The sequence below is a fragment of the Leucopleurus acutus genome (genome assembly GCF_964270905.1).
Source record: "Leucopleurus acutus genome assembly, chromosome: 15".
In the NCBI taxonomy this organism is placed as follows: Eukaryota; Metazoa; Chordata; class Mammalia; order Artiodactyla; family Delphinidae; genus Leucopleurus; species Leucopleurus acutus.
Window position 1 is genome coordinate 9,155,803 of NC_139157.1, and position 23,626 is coordinate 9,179,428.

Below are 23,626 nucleotides of genomic sequence, written 5' to 3' on the forward strand. Positions count from 1 at the left end.
ACAGTATTACATGCATTTTCTCACTGAACTCTGAGCATTACTTCACTAGTGAGAACTACTTTTATCCAGACTTTCTGTGATGAGAAAACGGAGGCACAGGAAGACTTCCTACTTTGCTCAAGGTCTCAGCTGCTGCAGGCCGGGCCATGCTGTGAAGTCGGGGATCTGAGTCAAGGGCCAGCTCTGTACACCTCACCCGCATCACACTTCAGATCAACTCCAGGGGGACTGAGCAGAGAACGGAAATATCAAACAACAGCACATCCAGCGTAAAACAGAATTGTACAGGTGTAACATCTTTGAAAACTGACCATTTTCTAAGCTTTGAAGCAACAGGAGAAAAATCAAAGAAAAACAGGAGACTCAACTACAGAAACACCCACATGCTCCTGTCAGGTCTGAGTGGACACCCCATTTCTCTGTGTCCAGCAACTCCTCATCCACCCCGTGTGCTGGTGCCAGGACTGCCATCATTGTGCCTCCCTGCCAGTTGGCCGGGACGACCATGACTCAGGCCGCCAACCAGGCCTTCCAGGCGGCTGCTGACGTCACAGCTCCAGGGGTAGAGGGTCTACTTTTCACCTGGCGCTATGAGCCATTGAAGTCATGGAAGCTGGGGGCTATCAGAAACCACCTCCTGTGAGAGAAGCTGATGAGTGACTACAATCAACACATGGAGAAAGCAGAGCTGAGGACACCACCTGATGTGTGGACCGAAATACATCCAAGCCAGAGCAACCCAGGGCATTTCAGTCGTAAGAGGCAATAAATTCTGTGTTTGGGGCTAAGTTAAAGTCAGATCTACGCAACTGGCAACCAAAAAAGATATAACTAATGCTAACTGAAATTGCTAAATTAGTAAATTTAAAAGGTTAAAACAAACTAGGAAAAATGTGTCTATCAAATACAATAAAGGATTAAGAACAGAAAGTGCTAAATAAATAAATAACAGGAAGTGCTCAGTTTCCCTAGTGAGCAAAGAAATGCAAATGTAAACAGATCCGGTGGCAGTGTAGGGCGGCGGGTGGCTTACCCTTATCATCCAGTCCCCACACCCCCTCCCTCATCTGCCTCTGTGATTTCCTAGGCTCCCCACCCCCCTCCCCCAACCTCCCTTGTAGTCAGGACTGGTCATATATCATAGTTCTGGCCAATGAGATGTGAGCGGAAAGCAGCCGAAGCCACCCTACCCTGCTTCTCTTGCCTTATACTCTAATGCGGTGGAGCGAACTGCAGCAGTCACCTTACGGCCATGAGGAAAAGGCCAAGAGAATGGCAGAGATGCTGCTTCAGGCTTTTAAAAAAAACCGGCAGCCGCCACTTGCCTCTGGGCTTTCTATCATGTGATTCAAAATCCTATTTCTATAAGCTGCAGTTAGGCATATGTTGTTACTTCACTCAACATACTACTGAGTGCCCACCACATTCCAGACACTATCCTAGGCTCTAGGAATACAGAGCAAAGCAGAAAGGGCCTGATCTTGTGGAGCTTCCTTACAGCACAGAGGAAAGCACATCTAAGCACGACAGACAGCATTAAGCACCTATTCATAAGCAAAACTAATACCAACAAAAGGTCACTGTGAAATACAACATCCAATGCTGGTAAAGTCACAATAAAACTACAATCAGACTCCAAGACAGCCTGGTTCACACTGGAAAGCAAGCAGACCACATGTATCAAAGTAGCCCACTCCCACTCCTAACTCGTTCTCCTTAATCCAAGAATTCCATGTTTTTTACACCAGGTATGGAAATACATTTGGAAGCCCCTGCCATTCAGTATTTCTGGTCTAGTTTAAATTTTGTCTTAGGGGAAACATGTAGTTGCTAAAAGAATATTTTTTTAAATACTCACCAAATTTGCTTCTTTATGTTTAAATTTCCTGAGCAAACCCTCATAAAGTATAGCCGATTCTAAACTGCTGCTAATGATTATTTGGCTTCCATCACAGCTACCTGTGATCCTCTCCTGTGGGCATGATGAACTTTAAAAATGCAATTATTATAAGGAAACAGAAAATAAAAGCTAAAGACCTTGCTGTATACAAGGGCTGTACTTGTTATTCAATTTTCCAAGATATATCCATATTATTCCATTTCATAATAAAACACTTCCTTATGGTTTTTATTTTAAATTTTACAAAAGGAAATAAACACCAACTCTCATCCCCTACCTGCCCCCCGACATAAATACATCCACAAACACTATACTATCTAAAGAAAGCAATCCTTACAGTACTAAAGTTGTCTCCACGCTGCTATTTATTATTTCAAGTATTTCCATTTTATTCCTATTTTAAAATAAACATAGTACCCATACATAATAAAATAAATGTGCTAGTTGATGGAAATTCTTCACTCGAGTTTTTAATTTCCACAAGACCACTCCATAAACAGTGTGCTTCTCTCTATCATCTGACTTTTCAATTACTTGGTACCCAGGCTGCGATCTTCTTAGATCTTCTGTTTGGCTCCCTTTCCTGCTGTGATTTGATTTTCCCATCTGTTGGGCATAGTAACAACTCCGTATCTAGGAAACTGTCACATAAACACCCTATAGATGTTCTCTAACGACACTTCCAGTTACATGATGTATTTGATGAAATGAAGTATAAAGATTGATAGGCCAAACAGAAGGGGTCAACCTTCTATGCAAATGAGGTTGCACACTTTGCGGGATAAAGTTAACTGCAGGAAGAAGTCAACAGTACAATAATGTTTGTAGACAGTTGCAGCTAGGAGTCCTTACTGCAGTAGCTGACAAATTGGAATCCGATTGTTATTTTTTCTAAGTTGAAGATGCTAACAAATCAATAAGGAGAAAACAACCTAAACACCCACCAATACATGGCTGAATAATTAAATAAATAATGGCCCATCCATTCATTTGAATAACAATCTTTCTCTTTTTTTTTTTTCCTCTCTTTTTTTTAAAAAAAGTGTACTGATAAGAAAAGAAGTTCACATATAGTTACACAGAGAAAAAAGCAAGTTGCTGATCAGGTGTACCGTGATTCAACTCTGTTTTACAAAAAACTGTGGACGTTTACGTACATGTTACGTGTCTTTCTGCCTATTCTTGAATGCACAAAAAAATTCATGAAGAATATCAAACTGCTATCCATAGCTGCTTCCCCAGATACTGGAGACGGTATTTCACTTCATGTATTTCTTTATTTCTCACTATGCAAATGAATGACTTATGTTTTAAACATGTTTTAACACTATTCAAACCAAATAAAACTACCTAGCCTGGTTGCTTATTCACGTGCACATCAATTTTTGTTCAACAACCTGAACTGGGCTATACTCGCCAACAGATACCCTAACCCTAAACCAAAGGCTCTTCCCATACTTGAGGTGTGAGGGGTACCACTGGGCTCTGGCCATCTTCTGGCCAAATCCATACTTATTAATAATAGAAATTTCATCAAAAGCATTGTTTGCCAACTCCAAGGAAAGAGGCACACCACACGATTCATATGGCCCTTTATAGCATTTTGCGATTAATTATATTAATTAAAACCTAAGAAATAATGTGTACAATAAAATCCCCAAATCCACCTCTACTGATCTCCATTCAAAACATGTCTTTTTATGTATATGATAAGAAGTACAGGGAAAAAAAAATGCTGTCTCACTTTTACCTCAGGGAAAAGTTGCCTTTTACTGATTTCAGTTGTAGGTTTTAGTGAGAAAATTAAATCCTTTGCCTATTAAGATACTTTCAGCAAAACCTACCAGAGCTGGCAAAACTATGACACTGTTTACTTTGGTCTCATGTATCTCTTTGAAACATGAATCAGCAAACGCACATCACCCTGAGTTGGGACATTCCTCCTCAAACCTCAGATAAGGATCAGAGATCCTGAAGCTGGACAGAGTGACAACAGACCTGTGCTCTTCTCGGTAAATATTGGCAGTCACCATGGAAACTGCCCGGAGGTGGGAGGTGTCACCTTTGCTGTCACCACAGAACTCAGAACAACTGTGATCTAGGCTGTGCTTTACAGTTCTTAGTAAGATTTCAGTTGTGACACTGACCATAATTTACAGAGTTAATTTACTTTTGACCATAATTTACAGAGTTTACTTTGATTACTTCAGGAAGATATTTTTTAATTTAAACTAAAATTTTTTTAGGCGACTGTTTTTTAAAATAATAACATAATTATACATGTGCAGAAAAACTGTACCTTTGATGAGGGCTTTCTTTGTTTCATTAGAAAAGGAGTATATTATTTTTCTCTAAGAATCTTACTTGATAGATGAGACCAAATTTTATTACCAGTCTTCTATATAAACAAAATTTCAAGGCTTATTATTTGCTAGTTAAGCAGAGAAATTACTAAGTCCTATGCCATATGAATTGGATGGAATTTGGCAATCTGCTAGAATAGAGGGAAAACAGAAAAGATGTGATTATTTCTATTTACTCTAGCTAAACCACTTGAGACACCTGAATCTCTTAAAGCAGCAATTTTCTCTAAGCAACTATGTTATATGCACTAAAATAAGACAGCAGAACTGATCATAGGATTCAGTTTGGGGGGGCTTCCCTGGTGACGCAGTGGTTAAGAATCTGCCTGCCAATGCAGGGGACACGGGGTCGAGCCCTGCTCCGGGAAGATCCCACATGCCGCGGAGCAACTAAGCCCATGCGCCACAACTACCGAGCCTGTGCTCTAGAGCCCGCGAGCCACAACTACTGAGCCCATGTGCCACAACTACTGAGCTCACGTGCCACAACTACTGAGCTCACGTGCCACAACTACTGAGCCTGCACCCTAGAGTCTGCGAGCCAAAACTACTGAAGGCCGTGCGCCTAGAGCCCATGCACCACAATGAGACGCCATCACAGTGAGAAGCCCGCGCACCGCAACAAAGAGTAGCCTCTACTCGCCACAACTAGAGAAAGCCCATGCACAGCAACGAAGACCCAATGCAGCCAAAAATTAATTAATTAATTAACTAATTAATTTTTTTAAATTCACTTTTGGGAGGAATGAGTTAGAGTCGTTCACATGCACATTCATGAATATGATTTAACTATGAAAATTAAGTTCAATTTGCAAAGATTCAATGAAGGCAGGTCACTTAGAAAGATTTCAGTTGAATTGAGGGTGATCCGACTGTCAAAAATCAGAGACAATAATCTAGAGAGAGTGCCCACTGTGAGCCTTCCCTTCCAAGTGGCTTTCGTTCTGCTCACAATAAACGGCTGTAAACATTACACTGAACATTCAAACTTTAAACAGGTGAATTGTATGGTACGTGAATTAAGAAGAAAGAAGCGTGTGTGTGTGTGTGTGTGTGTGTGTGTCTGTCTGTCTGTCTGTCTCAGGGTAAATGGGGAGGGGGGGGTAAGAGAGATAACCTGAAATCCCATCAGTATCTTTCTTGAGTAAAACACTGGCAGTGTGGTATTTCATGGCAAGTAGCACATGCCTTGGACAATGGGAAAAAACATCATGGAATCCATGTAGTGAACATATGGAAAAACTATTTACTGGTTAATTTGCTGCTCAGAAATTATGCTTTAAGTTAAAGTAAAACTTTTAAAGTAAAATGCATCATTTTTTAATCGACTCCTTATCTTATCCAACTTTTCTCTCTCTTTTTTCTCTTTTGGATTAACCAACCACCTGCCAGTCTCAATTCCTTCAAATACGGACATCTACCAAGGCATGCTACGTTGGAGAACATCTTGAAGCTTTAAGATACACGTGTAACTGGCGGGTGCTCATTTAATATATAAGGCATATAGCAATTTTGATGTCCTACATGAGAAGTGATCTTCAAATTTCAATTTGCACTTTGGTATAATACAATGAACTTGCATTAAAAGCTTTAATTGACAACTACACAAACAGCCCCACACTTCTTATGCGGCAGCATGACTCCCTACCTGCTCTCCCAACCGTACTGTACAGTTTCTTCCTGATTTTACCCTCTGCTTTTACAACATTTTCCTATTTTGACTACCTTCTCCAAATTTTCCCTAACCTGTTAATTTCTGTAATCACTTTGAGATGAGAGAAACAAACAGAAAATAAACTAATTCTTCCTCAATTTTCAAAGTTTTAAAAAACAGGTAACACTGTGTGCTAGATACAATTCTAAGTACTTTCCAAGCTTTAACTCATTTAGTTCCCTTGACAACCCTATGAGACAGGAATGATAACTGTCCCCATTTTGCAAATAAAGATATAGAAAACAGAGACGTTTAGGAATTTGCCCAAGTTCATTCAGCTAATAAATGGTTACCTCAGATTTCTACTCCAGCCAGTCTGGCTTATGTCTGTGTGCTTAGATACAGCCTTTCTGAACAGGGACTGTCCTATCTGAACTTTGTAGCTATATTAAACTGCAGTCAAGGAATTAAGGGCTCCTTCTTATGCATGAAATAAGTTACGTCTGTAATATGTTATTTTGTTTTAAGAAAGAAATTTATATACATTAAATTAGTAAAACGATGGGTTTACTCCACTGTGTCTCTTAGCACCTATGAACACCTTATGCAGGTGTTGTTCTCTTGAAAGAGGGCTAGAGTACAAATCTCTTAGTAAATTTCACTGTGTCACCATGAAAGATTGGATGTTCTCCAAATTATATCTAATTAATGTTTTACTTTGTTAAATTTTGAAAATTCACTGTTTTCTTAAGGTCTGAGCACTGAAATTCCAAATTTATTATTCTAATTCAGAAATAAAACTTACAATTAATAGGGGCCGTGATCTGACAATTGTGGCTAAGATTAAATAAAATAATGTCTGGGGTGAATATTTCAGCTAGCCAACTGCAATCTTTATAATAAAGATATTATACAGAGTATCTGTAAGCTTTTCCTTAATCAACGTAAACTGAGCTACATGGCACCATATGTGTTGGCAAGATGATTATGGGGAAGAAGGGAGAATCAAAATTAACACTGAATAAGGAACTTTATGTACCAAGCACTATAGTAAATGATACATACAATGTATAAATTATAATGTATATTTACATAGTGTGTATATAATTATATGGGTGTATATATGTAGATACAATATATGTATACATGATATATGTGCATATTAGCTTAATCCTCACAACTCCTTGAGGCGGAGGTATCACCATTTCACAGAACAATCTGAGGTTAAAAGCTTGCTCAGGGCTTCCCTGGTGGCGCAGTGGTTGAGAGTCCGCCTGCCGATGCAGGGGACGCGGGTTCGTGCCCCGGTCCGGGAAGATCCCACATGCCGCGGAGCGCCTGGGCCCGTGAGCCATGGCCACTGAGCCTGCGCATCCGGAGCCTGTGCTCCGCAAGGGGAGGGGCCACAGCGGCTGAGCCTGCGCGTCCGGAGCCTGTGCTCCGCAACGGGAGAGGCCACAGCAGTGAGAGGCCCGCGTACCGCAAAAAAAAATAAAAAATAAAAAAAAGCTTGCTCAGGTGACACATTTACTAAACTGAAAGGCAGGATTTGAAGCCAGAGTCTGCTGATCCAAGATCCCATGCTCCTTCTGCCACGGGGCATTGCTTGTTTTGATGGCATTGCTTGTTTTGACCAAAACCATCCCTTGTGGGCTATCACATATAGTACAACCTAATTAAAGGTGAGCTGGAAGCCCTGACTGCACAGGTGAGAAATAATAGCAGCCAGAGGCAGCAGAAAGTCAGCAAGAACGGCCTTGGAAAGTTTGCCATCATAAAGTCATAAGCCCCTGATAATTTTACCAAGATCACCATTTTAGTGGGTGATGGAAGTGGAAGGCCAGTAGGTGCTCATGCACCTTTTCCATTTTTCTTGGTAATTACTGAGTGACCTACTGAAATAGAGCCTACATTCACAATAGCACCTCCTGAGGCAGGTGAGGTCATCTGCTTTCCAGATGAAAGCATCCATTTGTTTATTGTCGTCAACGGGCTCTTAACCCAATTAAAAGCCTAACTTTGGGGCTGGGTACTGGGAGATATAATCTGGAATTAATTTCAGAATTCCTAAAGCTACTGCTGGGAAGTTTTCCAAGCAGATCGTTTGATATTGCAGTCTCTTCATGTTAAACACTCTCCAAACATTTATAAGGTGAGCCCTTGACGACGTTCCAAAGCAATAAGGCCCGGGACGTCTTGCTCCTAGAGTCCTTCAGTGACAACCAACAAGGGCACATTCAGGTCCGATGCCAGATGGCTACGGAGTCAACCGCTCATCCTAGTTTGGGTGACAATGCCACTTCACCTCATCTTAGTCAGCCAGCTAATGGCCTGTCAAACAATTAAAATGCATGGCCTGAAGAAAGGATCAACCACTGCCAACTAAGAAGAAGACAGAAAGGTAAGAGCTAAACAAGCATATAGTTCTTATACTAAAAGTCACATTTTCAAAATTAAGTTACTTCGTCATAATGTCTACTACATTCAGGGAATGAAAGAATTGGCTTTATATGCTAGGAAAAAAATTGTGTTCAGAATATCTGAGGTAATTTATTTTAAAAGAAAGAATACTACGGTCATACAGAAGGTTAGGACAGAGCTCATGAACTTCACCAAAGTCTCCCCACCAATGCTACCAACCAGACTCAGCCGTCACTGCTAGACCCCCCTCCTCTATCCACAAGTCTTGTGACAGATAACGTCTGGCTCCGCAGTATGCATCCTCATCCCTTTACTCCCTGCCAAATCCAGATACTTCTTTGCTCTCATTTTCTTCCAAAGCCTTATCCAAGCCACATCCAACTCCTATGAGACAGTCACCCCCTTTGGAACTCTTTAGAAGGGGGTTCACCGAGTGTGCTCATCTAGTCAGCCCTGCAGATCAGAACAAAGCCCCTTTGATGGTCCGCAGTTCCCACCCTGCCCCCACCCTCACCCCGTCCCAGTACATCCATGGGCCACGTTCCCAGGTTTTCTCTCAGGCTCCACCTGCGCACTCAGAATGGCCAGGCTGTGCTCTCCTGGGTCCCTCGGGCCTTCCAAGTCCAGCTCAGAGCACACTCCCGGTCGCTGTGGGCTCGCCTGTCATCCCCACGCTGCTGTGGGTTAGTCAGTTATCTGTCCAGCCTATAATGCTAATGGTCCATTTCTTTTCACCTTTATAAGGTTCATCTCCAGACTAGTTGCCCACAGCCTTGAAAACAGGCACTACCCCAACCCGAACGATGTAAATCCACGCCTTGGTAATAACAGCTGAAATATGTATAAAATTGCTGTGTGTGCCACGTTTACTTGAATCGTTCCATTACAATACTCACAAGAGTACGCAGAAGTAAATATAATCATTCCCGTGTTACAGGCAGGGAACGGGATACAAGATTTCACAGAATTCACCAAGTCGTGTTCTCATCATCACTGGCACCTGCTGAATGTACCCCGGGAGGTGGTGTTACTCTGAGCAGGAGTAAGGCCGGGGGGGTGGGGGGGGGTGGGGGGGGGAGGCGCCCGGGTCTGAAGTCACAGGACTGGGTCTGAATCTAGCTTCTACACCTTAAAGGCCATGGGACTTTGAGGCAGGTGCTGAGCAGAACGGTCCGGGGCAAGATGGGTTCAATTTAGTCCCAGATCCAACAAACTGTGCCAAACTGCTCCAGCAAATACTTCTCATGGCGCACTGGGGGCTCCATCAGCCGTGTGACCTTGATTCTTCTCATTCCACTTCCAGCACCACCCCCTCTGCCTCTGAGGACCTCCTTTTTGATTTCCCAAGATTAATGGTATTTATTATGGTATTTGACTCACTTATGTGAAAAGGACATTGCTCTAATTAATATGTCAATCTTTGCTGTAATGACACCTCAACTTCTCACACAAATGCCAGAGTTCCTCTCCAAAGTCTCAAGGCACACACAGGGGTGGGGTCAATGATGGAACTTCCATTCATCCAGGCTTCCCTGGTGGCATGTCCTGCACCACAGTACAGAAATAGCTCATTTCATCCTTACTGCGGGCCTGTGAGGTAGAGCTTATCTGTTAATCAACATTTCAGAGGTAAGAACCTAGCTCAGAGATTCATGGTAATTCCACCAAAAAGAAACTAGTAAGGAATGGCAGACCAAGGATTCAACTCCCAGTCTGCTGGGCTCCAAAGCTCTTTCTCACCCATTCTACCACCTGGAGGAACATGGCAAATGGAGAGGGGAAAAAAGAGGGATCCTGTCATCCTCGTGCAGGGAGAGGTTTACCGTGCTGAAGGGACAGGTGAAGGTCCCCAAACCTCACAGGGCACTGAAACCTCCACTTCTCAAGGTTTAGCGGGCACAAGAGGCCACGGACAGAGTCCCAGACTAAACAGATAGAGATAGAGATAAAGTGCCCAAACCGCAGAGCCAGCCAGCCAGCCAGATGCAGCCTCAGAAATCTGTTTCTGCAAGTTTTGCTCCTGACCGTCAGTTCAGTACCAAAGAGCACGCTGACACCTCCGGAGGCTTCTGAAGAACACGGGAGACAGCATCCCAGTGTCAGGCCAGAGCCACGTGTGGCCCTAAGTGTCCACTATGCCGACGCCAGAGATAAAAAAGACAGCGCCTACCTGAAAAGGGTTTCCTGTCTAGTGAGGAAGACAAATAATCGCATTGCACATAATGAAATGCCATATCCAAGTAAACACAGATGATTGATATTAAGAGAAAATTCATTCTACTTGGAGTTTCATGAAGAAAAGTTAAATATTCATAATTTGAGCTTTTAGAAAGATAAATGAAACTCTACTATTGTCATTATTAAAGAATAAGTACGCCTGAATTGGTCTTCTTGGTAACAGCTTACATCTTCAGCTCAGAATGCAGGGTTCGTCCCACACAGCAAGTCACAAATTCAGTCACGTTACCCCCGCACTGTAAAATATGCCCCATGGCTCTAATGAACATCGAGTCCGTAACGGAAGAAGAAAGTAGGAAGCAGCGCCCTACATTTGGAATCGGGTCAACAATCAATTATCCACAATTCTGAGCTCTAGAAATCTCTGAAAATCCGATGTTTTTCACTAACTCATTTGATGATAAAACCTAAGCTGACTTATTACTTGGCCACAAATCATGTTCTGAACTGGCACATGGCTCAGTTAGGCCTTTATTCATCCATTTAGGGAGCTGTGCTGAAATACTATGTTTGGTTACAGTGTTACCCAGCCCTGCGAGGAATCTTTCACACTCTATGGTATGTGCGTCCGATACCTTCTAAAATTCAAAATATTCAGAATTCAAGAACAGAGTCTCAGATAAAATTATGGTGCTGTATTTGCTTTCGGAAGCACAGAGGAAGTAAGAAATCAAAGAAACACTACTTTTCACTGTCAAGTAAAAAGTATCTATCTTCCTGCCTGCAGACATCCCCCAAAATCACCAAGAATCAGAGCAAAACGCACAAACGAGTCACAGTGCGCCACACCCTGGTCAGGAAACCCTCTCCGCTCCAGCCCCGCCCCCCCACGCCGCCCCGCCCCACGCCGCCCCGCCGTTACAGGGCTCGGAACGGCCCTCCACCTGGCACACCCAGCGGGCCGCTGCCTGGGCCGCATCCATCTTCCTCACCAGACAAGAGCACAGCTGTCGTCGTTGTCTTTCTGTCTGGGGCCCAGCAGAGTGCCTGGGCTCTTACCCAACAGAAATTCATCTGTGTAGCCCGTGAGTCACCCCAACTGTAGATACAAACCACCCTTACCGAACTGCCCTACCCTCAGCAATGCTGAGCAACACCTGGGCCGCCGTGTTCCTCCTGGCACTCTGCTTTGCTTGAAAGCTGTGAGATAGAACCCAAAGTGAGCTATTTAAGGCCTGGCTGCTGAACACAGAAAGGCCGTTTGAGGGCTGAGAAACATCTGTTCAGCACAAATGTTTCCTAACTCTACGTTACTGCCAAAGCAAGGGGATGTGTGGTCTGGAAGGTGGTGAGGGGCTGTGCAGAGACTGCACCCTCTGTGAGGGTCTCGTAAGTGTGCTCCATTCTCACCAGATCACAGTTTTCATATATAAGATAGAGTAAAATTTAAAACTGTCGGCTGGGACTTCCCTGGCAGTCCAGTGGTTAAGACTGTGAACTCCCAATGCAAGGGGCGCAGGTTCGATCCCTGGTCTGGGAACTAAGATACCCCATGCCACAGGGCATGGCCAAAAATAAAAACAATTAATTAAAAAATAAAAATAAAAGGGCTTCCCTGGTGGCGCAGTGGTTGAGAGCCCGCCTGCCGATGCAGGGGACACGGGTTCGTGCCCTGGTCCGGGAAGATCCCACATGCCGCGGAGAGGCTGGGCCCGTGAGCCATGGCCGCTGAGCCTGCGCGTCCGGAGCCTGTGCTCCGCAACGGGAGAGGCCACAACAGTGAGAGGCCCGCATACCGCAAAAAAAATAAAAATAAAAATAAAATAAAATAAAATAAAAATAAAAAACTGTCTGCGGACAAGACCTTAAGGTAAACAAAACCAGGAAGCTTGTCCTTTTTTATCTTCAAACTCCTCTTAAGATCAAGGAGGTATGTGTAAATCCTCCCTATCTTTAAGGTTTTAAATCATAACTATCACCAAGTCCTGTTCACTTTTCTTTTAAATAACTCTCGAATATCCTGCTCTCTACTCCTACTGCCACCACCCTAACCCAGTCCCTAATCATCTATTACAGCACCCCTAGGTGATCTCATCCAATCTAGTGGGTTTTTTTTTTAAAGTGGCTTTAAATACCAGTTATACAGAGCTAACCCCCAATTTTTATCTGCAGCCTGAATCTCCTCCCTGAATTCCAGATTCCTTTATGAACCTGCCCACCTGACGTCACTGCTTGGATTGATAGCCAAGGAATCTCAAGCTGAAGCTCAAAGCATTAAGTCCTGAATTCTTGCCCCAAATGTGGTGCTCAATCTTTACTACCCCAGTAAATGGCAACTCTATCCTTCCAACTGATCAGGCCAGAAAGCTTTGAGTCCTCTCTTTATCTCACGCCTCAAATGTGATTCGTTGGCAAATCCTGTCACCTCTACCAGAATCCACTCTCACCATCATCACATGTGCCACCACCAGCCTGTCTCTCTCCTAGGAGGCTCCTGCAGCCCTTCACTGTCTACCTGTCCCACTCCGGTCCTCCTACGGCCACTAGACAGCACTTAGATTTCTGCCCTCCTCCCTTTTAGGGCAAAATCGTTCTCATGGCTCCTCCTGTCACCCTGGGAAGATGATTCCAAAAAGCCCTCTCTTGCCCCCTGACTTTTCCACGTCCAAATTTCCAGTTAAATACAAGTGCTTGGATAAGCCACTGTCACCTCTAACTCAACATCTCCAAACTGAACTTATCTTTCCCCCCAGAACTGGGACCCCCATCCCAATCACTCAATTTTTATACATGATATCACCATGCTCCTAAGATAGAAACCCTACAGTTACTCAGGTCTCAGTGCACTGGAACGTATTTCTATCATAACACTTGGGTCAGATTATAAAAATGGCCACAACTCATCCTCTTCCCCTTTGCAATGTGACTCTGCAGCTACTCCATCCATCAGGAGTCAGAGCCTAGTCTCCATCCCTTGAGCCGGGCTTGCTCTGTGACCGTGGCCAACAGAAGGCCGCAGAAGCGAGGATGTGCCAGTCCCAGGTCTAGGCCTCGGAAGACCCTGCACACTTCTGCTTCCTCTCTCTTGGAATCCTGCCCAGTTGCCATGAAAGAAAGCCCAGGCCAACCTGGATGCCTGCTGGATGAAGGAGGACGTGTGGGCTGGTTGCCCCTGTCATTCCAAAGGACAGCCTACCAACCCTCAGAGCAGAGCTAGCTAGCTGACCAGCGGCTGGCCACAGATGCATGGCTAGTGTGGCTAGTGTGACTAGTGTGACTAGTCTGGTCGAGCACAGAAGAGCCGCCTTGCTCAGCCCAGTCAACTGCTTACACACAGAAGCTTGTTCTAAATAAACAGCTGTTGTTTTCAATACTTCGTTTTGAAACGGTTTGTTATGCTACAATAAATAACCATTACAGAACTTAATTTGATGCATTAAAAGGGAACATATTAAAACGTCCTAGCTCACAGAAGGCCCTCGATAGATGTGTGTCGCATTCCCAAATGTGGTTACACGGAGGTTGGCCTCCCGCTCCATTTGGCTCTTCAAAGGCGCAGGTCCCATCATGTTTTCTCTCTGTGCTCTCAGCACCCAACACGGTGTCCAGCACAAGTGCAGAGGCTCAAAGTATAGGCTAAATGAATGTCAAGTGATGATCTGAAAAATGTGCACTTTCAGGGCGAATTCCTTTCACATTTAAAACAACAGAAAACCTTACAATTAAACGTAGGCAAGCTACTTAACTTTTCTAAGCATCTGTTTCCTCATCAATTAAAAAAAAAAGGAGATAAGAGTACCTTCCTCACATAATAATTCTGAGTTTAAATTGAATAATTCACGTTACATCCTTAGCATAATACCTGGCACATAAAAAGTCATATGTATGTGTATTAATATTACCCACTTGCTTTTCTCTTTTCAAGTAAACTATAAGTTACTTAGTAACAGTGATGTTACTTTGTGCTTTTTTTTATTCCCATCCTGCATAACACAGCTGAGCATGCAGTAGACACTGATAAATACTTCAGCAACAGATTGATTTCAAACTCTACACAAGAAGCTCAAATGGCTTCCCACTGCCTATTAAAATTTCAACTGCTCTCATGCAGCAGCAATAAAAAAAATCTTACTACCTCTTCCATCCCATATTATATAATATCACATACTCTCTCATTAGAAAGGCATTCAGATGTGAGCAACAGAAACCTCAGAAACAGTGTCTCAGACAAACAGGAGTTTTTCTCTTCCATGAAACAGAAGCCTGGAGGCAAACAGGTGCTGTCACTTGTCCGGGGCTGTCTAAAGTTCCTACAATGAACTGAATGTGTCCCCCCCAAAAATCACATACTGGAATCTTAACCCCTAAAGAGATGGTATTAGGAGGTGGGGCCTTAGGGAGATGACTAGGCCATGAAAGTAGAACTTCATGAATGGGATTTGTGCCCCCAAAAAACCTCACCCCAAAAAACCTCACCACCCCCAGGGGCTTCCCGGGTGGATCAGTGGTTAAGACTCCACCTGCCAATGCAGGGGACATGGGTTCGAGCCCTGGTCCGGGAAGATCCCACATGCTGCAGAGCAACTAAGCTTGTGCACCACAACTACTGAGCCTGCACACTACAGCCCGCGAGCCAGAACTACTGAGCCCACGTGCCGCAACTACTGAAGCCCACGTGCCTAGGGCCCGTGTCCCACAACAAAGAGAAGCCACCGCAATGAGAAGCCTGTGCACTGCAACGAAGAACAGCCCCTGCTCGCTGCAACTAGAGAAAGCCCATGTACAGCAACGAAGACCCAATGCAGCCATACAAATAAATAAAATTTAAAAAAAAAAGAAGCTCACCCACTTTCTTCCCAGTGAGGTTACAAGAAGTTGGTAGTCTACAACTTGGAAGAGGAGGGTGACCAGAACCCAACCATGCTGGCACACAGATCTCATACCTCCAGCCTTCAGAACTGTGACAAATAAACTTCTGTTGTTTATAAGCCACCCAGTCTACGGTACTTTGTTACAGCACCCGAAACGACAGACAGGGCCAGAGCCAACCACTCGGATTCCCTTGGCCCTTCCCTCACGGTCACAAGATGGCTGCCACAGCTCCTGGCATAATGACCACATCTGGCAGCGTAAGCACGAGGCAGTGACAGTCATGTCTGCTCCCGTTACGTGGAAAACAAAGGTTTTCCCAGGGCTACCAGCCAACTCCTCCTTATGTCTTACTGACATCCCACAAGAGAGGCCAAGAAAGTGAACAGGCTCTGTGGTTCTGACAGGTTGCATTTCCCAAAGATGGCCACACTAATATACCCCATTCCACATGCTCTCCTTAAACAGACACTGAAACTCCCCCTTTGAGACACAGGATCCAAGTTCCTTCCTCTTGAATCTGGGTGGGGTTCTGTGACAGTGCAGGTGATGCTGGTGACTGTCAAGGCTAAGTCAGAGGCGGTGATACAGCCTCCACCTGGACTTCCCTTTTTCCTGGACGTATGTCTCTGGGGCCCTGAGGCTCTGTGTGAAGAGTCGGGCTGAAGAGACCATGCAGACAGACCCCCCCCCCAAGGTGGGGGGCTGAGGAGGGCTTTCCAGATGACCACAGCCCAAGCCCCTCACCACTGGACTGAGGCCTCCCATCAGATCCTGGTTCAGAACTGCCTGACGGGGCTGCTCCTGAGGACTGGATTCACAGAAACTGTGAGAGATTATACACGATTACTACTGTTCTAAGCCCCTGAGTTTTGGGGTGATTTGTTATGCATCAGTGCAGACAACTAAAACAGTGGGGGCAGGCAAAAGAGAAGGGGCTTAGGAAAGGGAGCTGTCCTTCCAGCTGCGGTCCTCACTGCCCCAGATCCCGCAGCTATTTCTGGCCTCCGTGCCTTTGTTCTTGCCTCACCTGGAGCTGCAGCCCCAGCCAGCACAAGCAGACATGGCCTCACATCCTCAGGACAGGGCCCCGCCTCACACTTCCACAGTGACCGCTGTCCATAACAGACATTTAAAAAATTGAATTACATTCAGTCACATTCTTTTCCCCCATTATACTGGCTTCTTAGATCTAGCATGAGTTCTTGTTCATGGAGATCCCAACATATAACTGCACTATATACATTAGTTTACTCCTTACCAGGTAAGGAGTAGAAGTTTAGTAAGTTCTTGCGGAATGAAATCGAGCATCCTGTGTTTCACACTGTGCTCAGTGTCTCTCCACCACTTAGTGCTGGGCTGTGTGTCCTTTTCTTCTCCCACTCTCCCTTCTCCACACTCCTCAACTCCTTTCAGTTGTCCCGTTATCTTGGAATTGTGGGCCTGTCTCCTCACCAAACCACTTCGTTACTAAGGAAATGACTGTACTGTATTCCGCTTTTTATTCCCCACACCAAATGCTGACATACAGCAGGTATTCAGCAAACATTTGATGAGTGGAGGAAAAAGGAACACATACTGAATTGCTAACAACTAACAAAAAAGGGAGAGCTTAAATGAAAAAAAAAACAAAACTCCCATTTAATTGCTTAAATTATGACTGAGAACCTGACGTTTTTTAACACTTAGTTTAGGTAAGCATAGCAAGGCTACTACTTTGAGGACAGAAATAAAACCCTGATAACTCTATAAACACACCAAGAAGCATCCTTAATAAGCTACTTTGGGAAAATGTTACATTTCAGACCTATTTTAAAAGAAAAATATAATGAGTCCTAGGAGGTAACACTCGTGAATAAATTCACTGCTTTAGAGCTGAAACCTGGAACTCATAATGACGGCCGGGACAGTATGATGTTTCCTACGTTAGTCTTAGTGTTGTTGGAATGGGCAATGCGCCCTACAAACAACTTTAACCGCTTCTAAGAAATTGAGTGAAACAGTAAATATCTGGAGTTATATGGAGAACTTAAGGGATAAACCCTGTCACCTAAGGCAGCCGCAGGCTGAAAGCTAGACTCCTGACCTCCTCCTTGGTCCGGGCGACAGCTCCCACGATAGAGTCCAAAATTGGAGAGCAGATCCTAAAAGGCTAACAAGGTAGTATCTTCTCTGAATTTCGTAATTCTTCTCCCATTTCTTTCCATTTTTGGAGAATCAATGTAAACCACCAAATACCACTCATATCTGCAATACGTCCACACTACCAATTCACTCCTGGAAAATGTCTACTCTTTACTTCTAATCAGCATTTGCATCTAAGCAGGCCTCTGCATTGTTCTGTTACTAATAGTATCCTAATGGCACTATTAAAACAAGTCCAGAAACGGTCTGTGCAGTCAAGATTCCCAAACAGCAGGATGTGTCAACCCAGAGATTCACCGTTTCCAGGTTTGAAGTATCTTACAAAATAAAGGAAAATAAGCCTCTCTCATGGTCCTCTCTGAACAACTGCACAGGCTGTTCTCCTCTAGTAAGATCGCTTGGTCTCTCCACCCACATGGAACCTACCTAGTCTTTGAGGACCAGTTTGGTCCTCAATCCCTCTCTCCAGGGACTGGAACACAGTAGGGGCCCAATAAACATCTGATGAATGCATCAACATGAAAAATAACTTTAAAAAACATGCCACAGTACTTGGCAGTTGGTAAATAATTATCATGAATAAATCCTAAAGAAAAATCTGTGTGGCCTGAGAAAGTTAAAGGCAGCTTCTTGGAGGAATTAACCATTCAGGAACTTGAGGATGCCATAACCTGTTTATTCCAAATGTCCTCTCCTTGAAAAGCATGAAGTTCATTAAGACAGTATTATCAAGAGGAGATGAAGTCCATAACTGTAAGTGGAACCAACCAAATTGTTTTTCAAGAAGTACTCATACTGTCCAGCCAGGCGCGATGTTTAAGTCTGGCTCAAGGGCAAAGCCTTCAGGACGAAGGACCGCTTCTTCAGAGCTCCCCTTGGCTTTCTCAACATGTCGCTCATCAAAGGGACCGTCCACTTGGGAAGCGAGACAGGAGGTGGTGAACAGCGTCAGTGCCCACAACGGCTAACTGGGTGCCTGGAGCAGGTCACCTCACCACCCCGTGCCCTGGCTCCCCTGCACCTGCCTCGGAGGCTGCTAAGAGGACTCAGTAGGTTAGTATATGCAGAGCATTTCGCACAGTGCCTGGGACACAGTGAGAGCTGTGTACATATAAACCATTACTGCTGTTGTAGTTCCTCTTACCACTGTGGACAGACTCCACACTTGCTTCAAAGAACTCCGTCTTTAAGAACCTGACTTACCATTTAGTTATGGTCAAGCTCCCACCCTACTCTACTCACCACCTATTTTAATCTTCAGGTTCTTTCTCTCTGAGCAGTGGCAAGCTGACCAGACCTTGCTCACTAGTAGTGGCGCCTGCTGACAGAGTGCTAGCAACAGTTTCCATTATTACTGCGTGAAAATAATCTAAATATCAGCTTAATTTCCTAGTTCCTTATATTTATGCCTAATGTTTTCTGACTGATCTGCTATATGCTATGTGCTACTTTTTCAGAATGTGAAAGCGATGAAGCAGCAAAAACAAAACCATATACTGTGCATGTTATATTTGCTGGTAACAAAAAAGATGACACTTCAGAAATACGGTGCCGGGGATGAGATAATCACATAAAAGCCCTAAGCGGGAAAACGGTCAAGATTATTGCAGATAGGGGACATGAGCTCCCTATGCATTAGAAACATTTTTATTTTAAAAATCAGGTTAGCTGGAGGGTATAAAATGCTTGTCATTTCAGGGTTCATTTCTATCATTAAGAACAATGATCAATCATTACTGAAGCACTCCAGGGCCTTTGCAATTATCTCTCACTCTACTCAAATTCTCAAAATAGAAACTGATTTTAATTCAATTTAATCTTTTAAAAATATGCCACACTGCACTTTTAGGAGAGTATTGAGATGTCAGAAAACCAACAATGATATTTCTGCTATTATGTAATCCAATGGGTTCTGTGGTTCAATGCTAACAACCTAAAACAACACATTTCCATCCCTATAGTTGCTTGTTCTGGTTTTTCTGCCTTGGAGGACCTGGTAGTCAAAATCATCATGCCGTCATGAGGTGTTGTCTTCCGGAGACCTGATCAGTCTTTGACATTCATTATTGTTGAGTTCCTGTTTTTTTATTTTTTTTTTAAGTCACCCAACATAGCCTTTTTTTTTTTTATTTTTTAAAAGAGTAGCAGGTGGAATGGAATCGTATTTTTTTAAATCTGAAAACAACAGGGAATTCAAATCAACTCTGAAACCTGAGCAGAGCTAGTGTTTCCCGGCTGCGATACACCAAAGAGACTTGTGTTTTATCTTAACACAGTATTTGGCCTTGAGCAGAAGTAGAGTGTACCTGTGCCAGGCCTGGGAGCTAAATACCTGTTAGAGTCTCTCTTGCAGCCTCTACTCCACCTCAGAGCAAGTTAGTAGTAAAATGTGACTAAATATTCCAAAACGACCAACGTGCCAGGCACCACACTTCGTATTAATAGATACGTGTCATTTAATCAACGAGTGATCCTAAAATTCAAATGCTATTCCCCTGTACCAGCTGGGATTTTGTTTTCTCACATACGTGACAAGAAACTAACTAAAGCCAGAAAGTGAATTTATTGGCCTGAGTACGTGAAGAGCCTAGTCATCAGCTGGGACAGAATGAGCTGCCAGGGTCGCCTGATCCCACCTGTGGCTCCAGGCTCCATGCTTTCCTCCTTGTTGGCATTTTCTCTGGTTCTTAGGGTTAGAATGTAGATGACTGCTATTCCAAACCTCACACCTTTTTTTCAGTCAAGTCCAGTGGGAAAGAACAAGAATTTCATCCTTGGATGTGCTAACAAAAGTCTCTCTACCTCTCACTGACTACGTCAAGGTCATGACCCTATTCCTGAGCCAATCGCTGTAGATCGGGGAACATAAAGCCTAGCTCCAGGTCATGGGACCACCCGCAGCTGCACTGGAACCCTAGCAAGAACCCCAGTAGGGCTGCCATAAAGGGTGCATGGACACTAGATGTCAAAAACAACTGATGTCTACTACATTCTCCTTTCCCCTCTTCTGAGAAAACTGAGCCTTGAAGATAAATTAATTCGCTAAGATAAGAGCTATTATCTGACTCCACCAAGGCTTGTTACCAAGCACAAATTACCACAACCAGAGGCAACCACGGTTACCATTTTCTTGTGTAATATCTTCTGAAGATAGTCTACGCGTATAGAAGTATACATGTATGACTTTCCAAAACCAAATTATAGCAACATCTGCTCTGTACTTTGCTTTAAAAAAACATACTCAGCTCCCACCTTTGAAAGTCTCAAGTGAAGCTGTCCCAATGCCAGATGCAACAGAGTTATCCACCCAGGTGGTCTCTCTCCACTCCTGCCCTGGCCTCCTATGGCAGAGGCTAACTCGGAGCCTCTTAATATTGTCTCCTCCCTTGTAAAATGACATTTCATCACAAGCCATTATAACAAAATAAAAGCTGCACAAAGTAAGAGTTATCTTGAGGATAAAATCATGGCCTTACAATGACACTCTATTTGTATTCTTAAAATTGATTCTAATAAGATATAAAGGGAGACATTCCTTGCAATCTGGCACCATATCTCCTACAGTGGCTCTTTGGCACTATAAAATTCTAAAAAGTCCCTTCAAAACAGATAAAACTACATCATAGCACAGTTTTCTTCAAGATTATGGTTACACAGAGGCCAAGAAGCATATGATAAGGATTCTTTATACCATACTGAGTGAAAAAATAATCTGCTAAATACCGTACAAATACTGCAAAGATAAAAACGTATTTAAAATTTAACTATTTGAGGGCTTCCTTGGTGGCGCAGTGGTTGAGAGTCCGCCTGCTGATGCAGGGGACACGGGTTCGTGCCCCGGTCCAGGAGGATCCCACATGCTGCGGAGCGGCTGGGCCCGTGAGCCATGGCCGCTGAGCCTGCGTGTCCGGAGCCTGTGCTCCGCAACGGGAGAGGCCACAACAGTGAGAGGCCCGCGTACCACAAAAAAAATAATAATAATAATTAACGGTTTCCTTGTCCCACAAGAGGCAACTATATAATTTTTATATACTTAAAAAAAGAGATTGTGTGTATATACATTTTAATGAAAATGGTACTGACATACACACTATGCCCTAGTCGTGCACCCTGAAGTTGTTTTTATAATTGTGATGTGAGGATCTATTCCTCTTTGGGGACCAAGGCTCTGTACTCAGAAAACTGAAAGAAATTAACTGGCCAACCCAGGGGCTGAAGCAATACTCTGTCCAACAGAGTGTTTTAACCAAATGGGCTAATTATTAGCCCAATTCACAAATGCCATTAAAGACTATTAGGGATGGGTTTCTGATATGCTTTCAACATAAGACAAAAGGCATATAGGATACTGTTCAAAAGGGCTAAGAACATTACACTGAATCCAGCAGTTAAACTAAAGACTACAACTCAATTCTGTTATAAATCATTTTAGCATTAATGATCATAACTTCTCATGCAAAAAATTCTAATCATTTTATATAGATAGGTTTTTACTATACAGACAAACTAACCAAGAGGCAATAGAATTTCCAACAAAGGAAATTCATGGATAGCTCAAAGTTCCACTTGAGATCTGATAGGTCACTTCTGACGCCAGTTTTGAGGTCCCGATGTTCAGGTAGTGCCTGTGTGTGTCAAAGAGGTGGGGGCCACGTGAGAAGTCGGCCTGGGCATCAGGTCACAGCAGCACCACCCTCTCCTCCTGGGCTCCACTCAGGAGCCCATTTCCCCCCTCTGTTCTAACTACTTCCTTGCCTTTCTTCCTAATTAATGGCAGGCCCTCACCCCATTCTTCTCCTAGCCCCTGGTTCCCTAAAAACTGCAGTCATCTGCAATTCTTTCTTCTGCTTAGAAGGTTAGCAACAGAAGAATCACTGAGAACCACTGGACTGGGATCAAATTTACATTTCCTCAGAACTTCTGCTTGCCAAATTTAATATGCTATTTGTAAAAGTTTAAAACTATTAGGTCTAATTTTTAAATTTAACCATAAATGGTTAAAGACTATTTTTATTAAAGTGGGGGGGGTTTGGTTTGTGTTTGGCCTTTTTGTAGGTCTATCTTTTAAAATAGATTCTACACCTCCAGGTTTAAACAAATACCATATGGTTGCTTCCTTGCTAAGTTATTTTTCGAAAAATGTTAACTGCAATGTTGGCAGTTCTTCATTAAACATTATTCTTAAAACATAAACAAACAGCTCTACCAATCCTCCATCAAGAGACAGACTTCAGAAGCTTGTACAAAAGTAAATTCCGCCTCCTTCTGACTGACAATGACCCCCAATTAATTAAAGGTAATTAATTACATTTAATTACCTTAAGTGCAAATGGATTAAATGCCCCAACCAAAAGACACAGACTGGCTGGCTGGATACAAAAACAAGACCCATATATATGCTGTCTACAAGAGACCCATTTCAGACCTAGGGACACATACAGACTGAAAGTGAAGGGATGGAAAAAGATATTCCATGCAAATGGAAATCAAAAGAAAGCTAGAGTAGCAATACTCGTATCAGATAAAATAGACTTTAAAATAAAGACTATTACAAGAGACAAAGAAGGACACTATATAATGATCAAAAGACCGATCCAAGAAGAAGGTAAAACAATTATAAATGTTTATGCACCCAGCAGAGGAGCACCTCAATACACAAGGCAAATGCTAACAACCATGAAAGGAGAAATCAACAGTAACACAATCATAGTAGGGGACTTTAACACCCCACTTACACCAATGAATAGATCATCCAAACAGAAAATAAATAAGGAAACACAAGCTTTAAATGACACAATAGATCAGATAGGTCTAAGTGATATTTATAGAACATTCCACCCAAAACCGCCAGAATACACTTTCTTCTCAAGTGCACACGGAACATTCTCCAGGACAGATCACATCTTGGGTCACAAATCAAGCCTTGGAAAATTTAAGAAAATGGAAACCGTATCAAGCATCTTTTCTGACTACAACGCTATGAGACTGGAAATCAGTTACAGGGAAAAAAAAACCTGTAAAAAACACAAATACACAGAGGCTAAACAGTGCACTACTAAATAACCAAGAGATCATTGAAGAAATCAAAGAAGAAAT

General features: G+C 43.3%; 1 protein-coding gene across 3 annotated transcripts in view; it reads right to left on the minus strand.

Annotated features, from left to right (window-relative positions):
- TULP4 (TUB like protein 4) overlaps positions 1 to 23,626 on the minus strand; it is a 168,762-nt gene that overhangs the window by 103,689 nt on the left and 41,447 nt on the right. The window contains exon 2 of one of the 3 annotated variants that reach the window (XM_082855806.1): positions 1,859 to 1,972. The exons of the other annotated variants lie outside the window; for them this stretch is intronic. Coding sequence (XP_082711932.1) covers positions 1,859 to 1,972 — 114 coding nt within the window. The remainder of the gene's footprint in view (positions 1 to 1,858; positions 1,973 to 23,626) is intronic. 3 annotated transcript variants of the gene reach the window in all.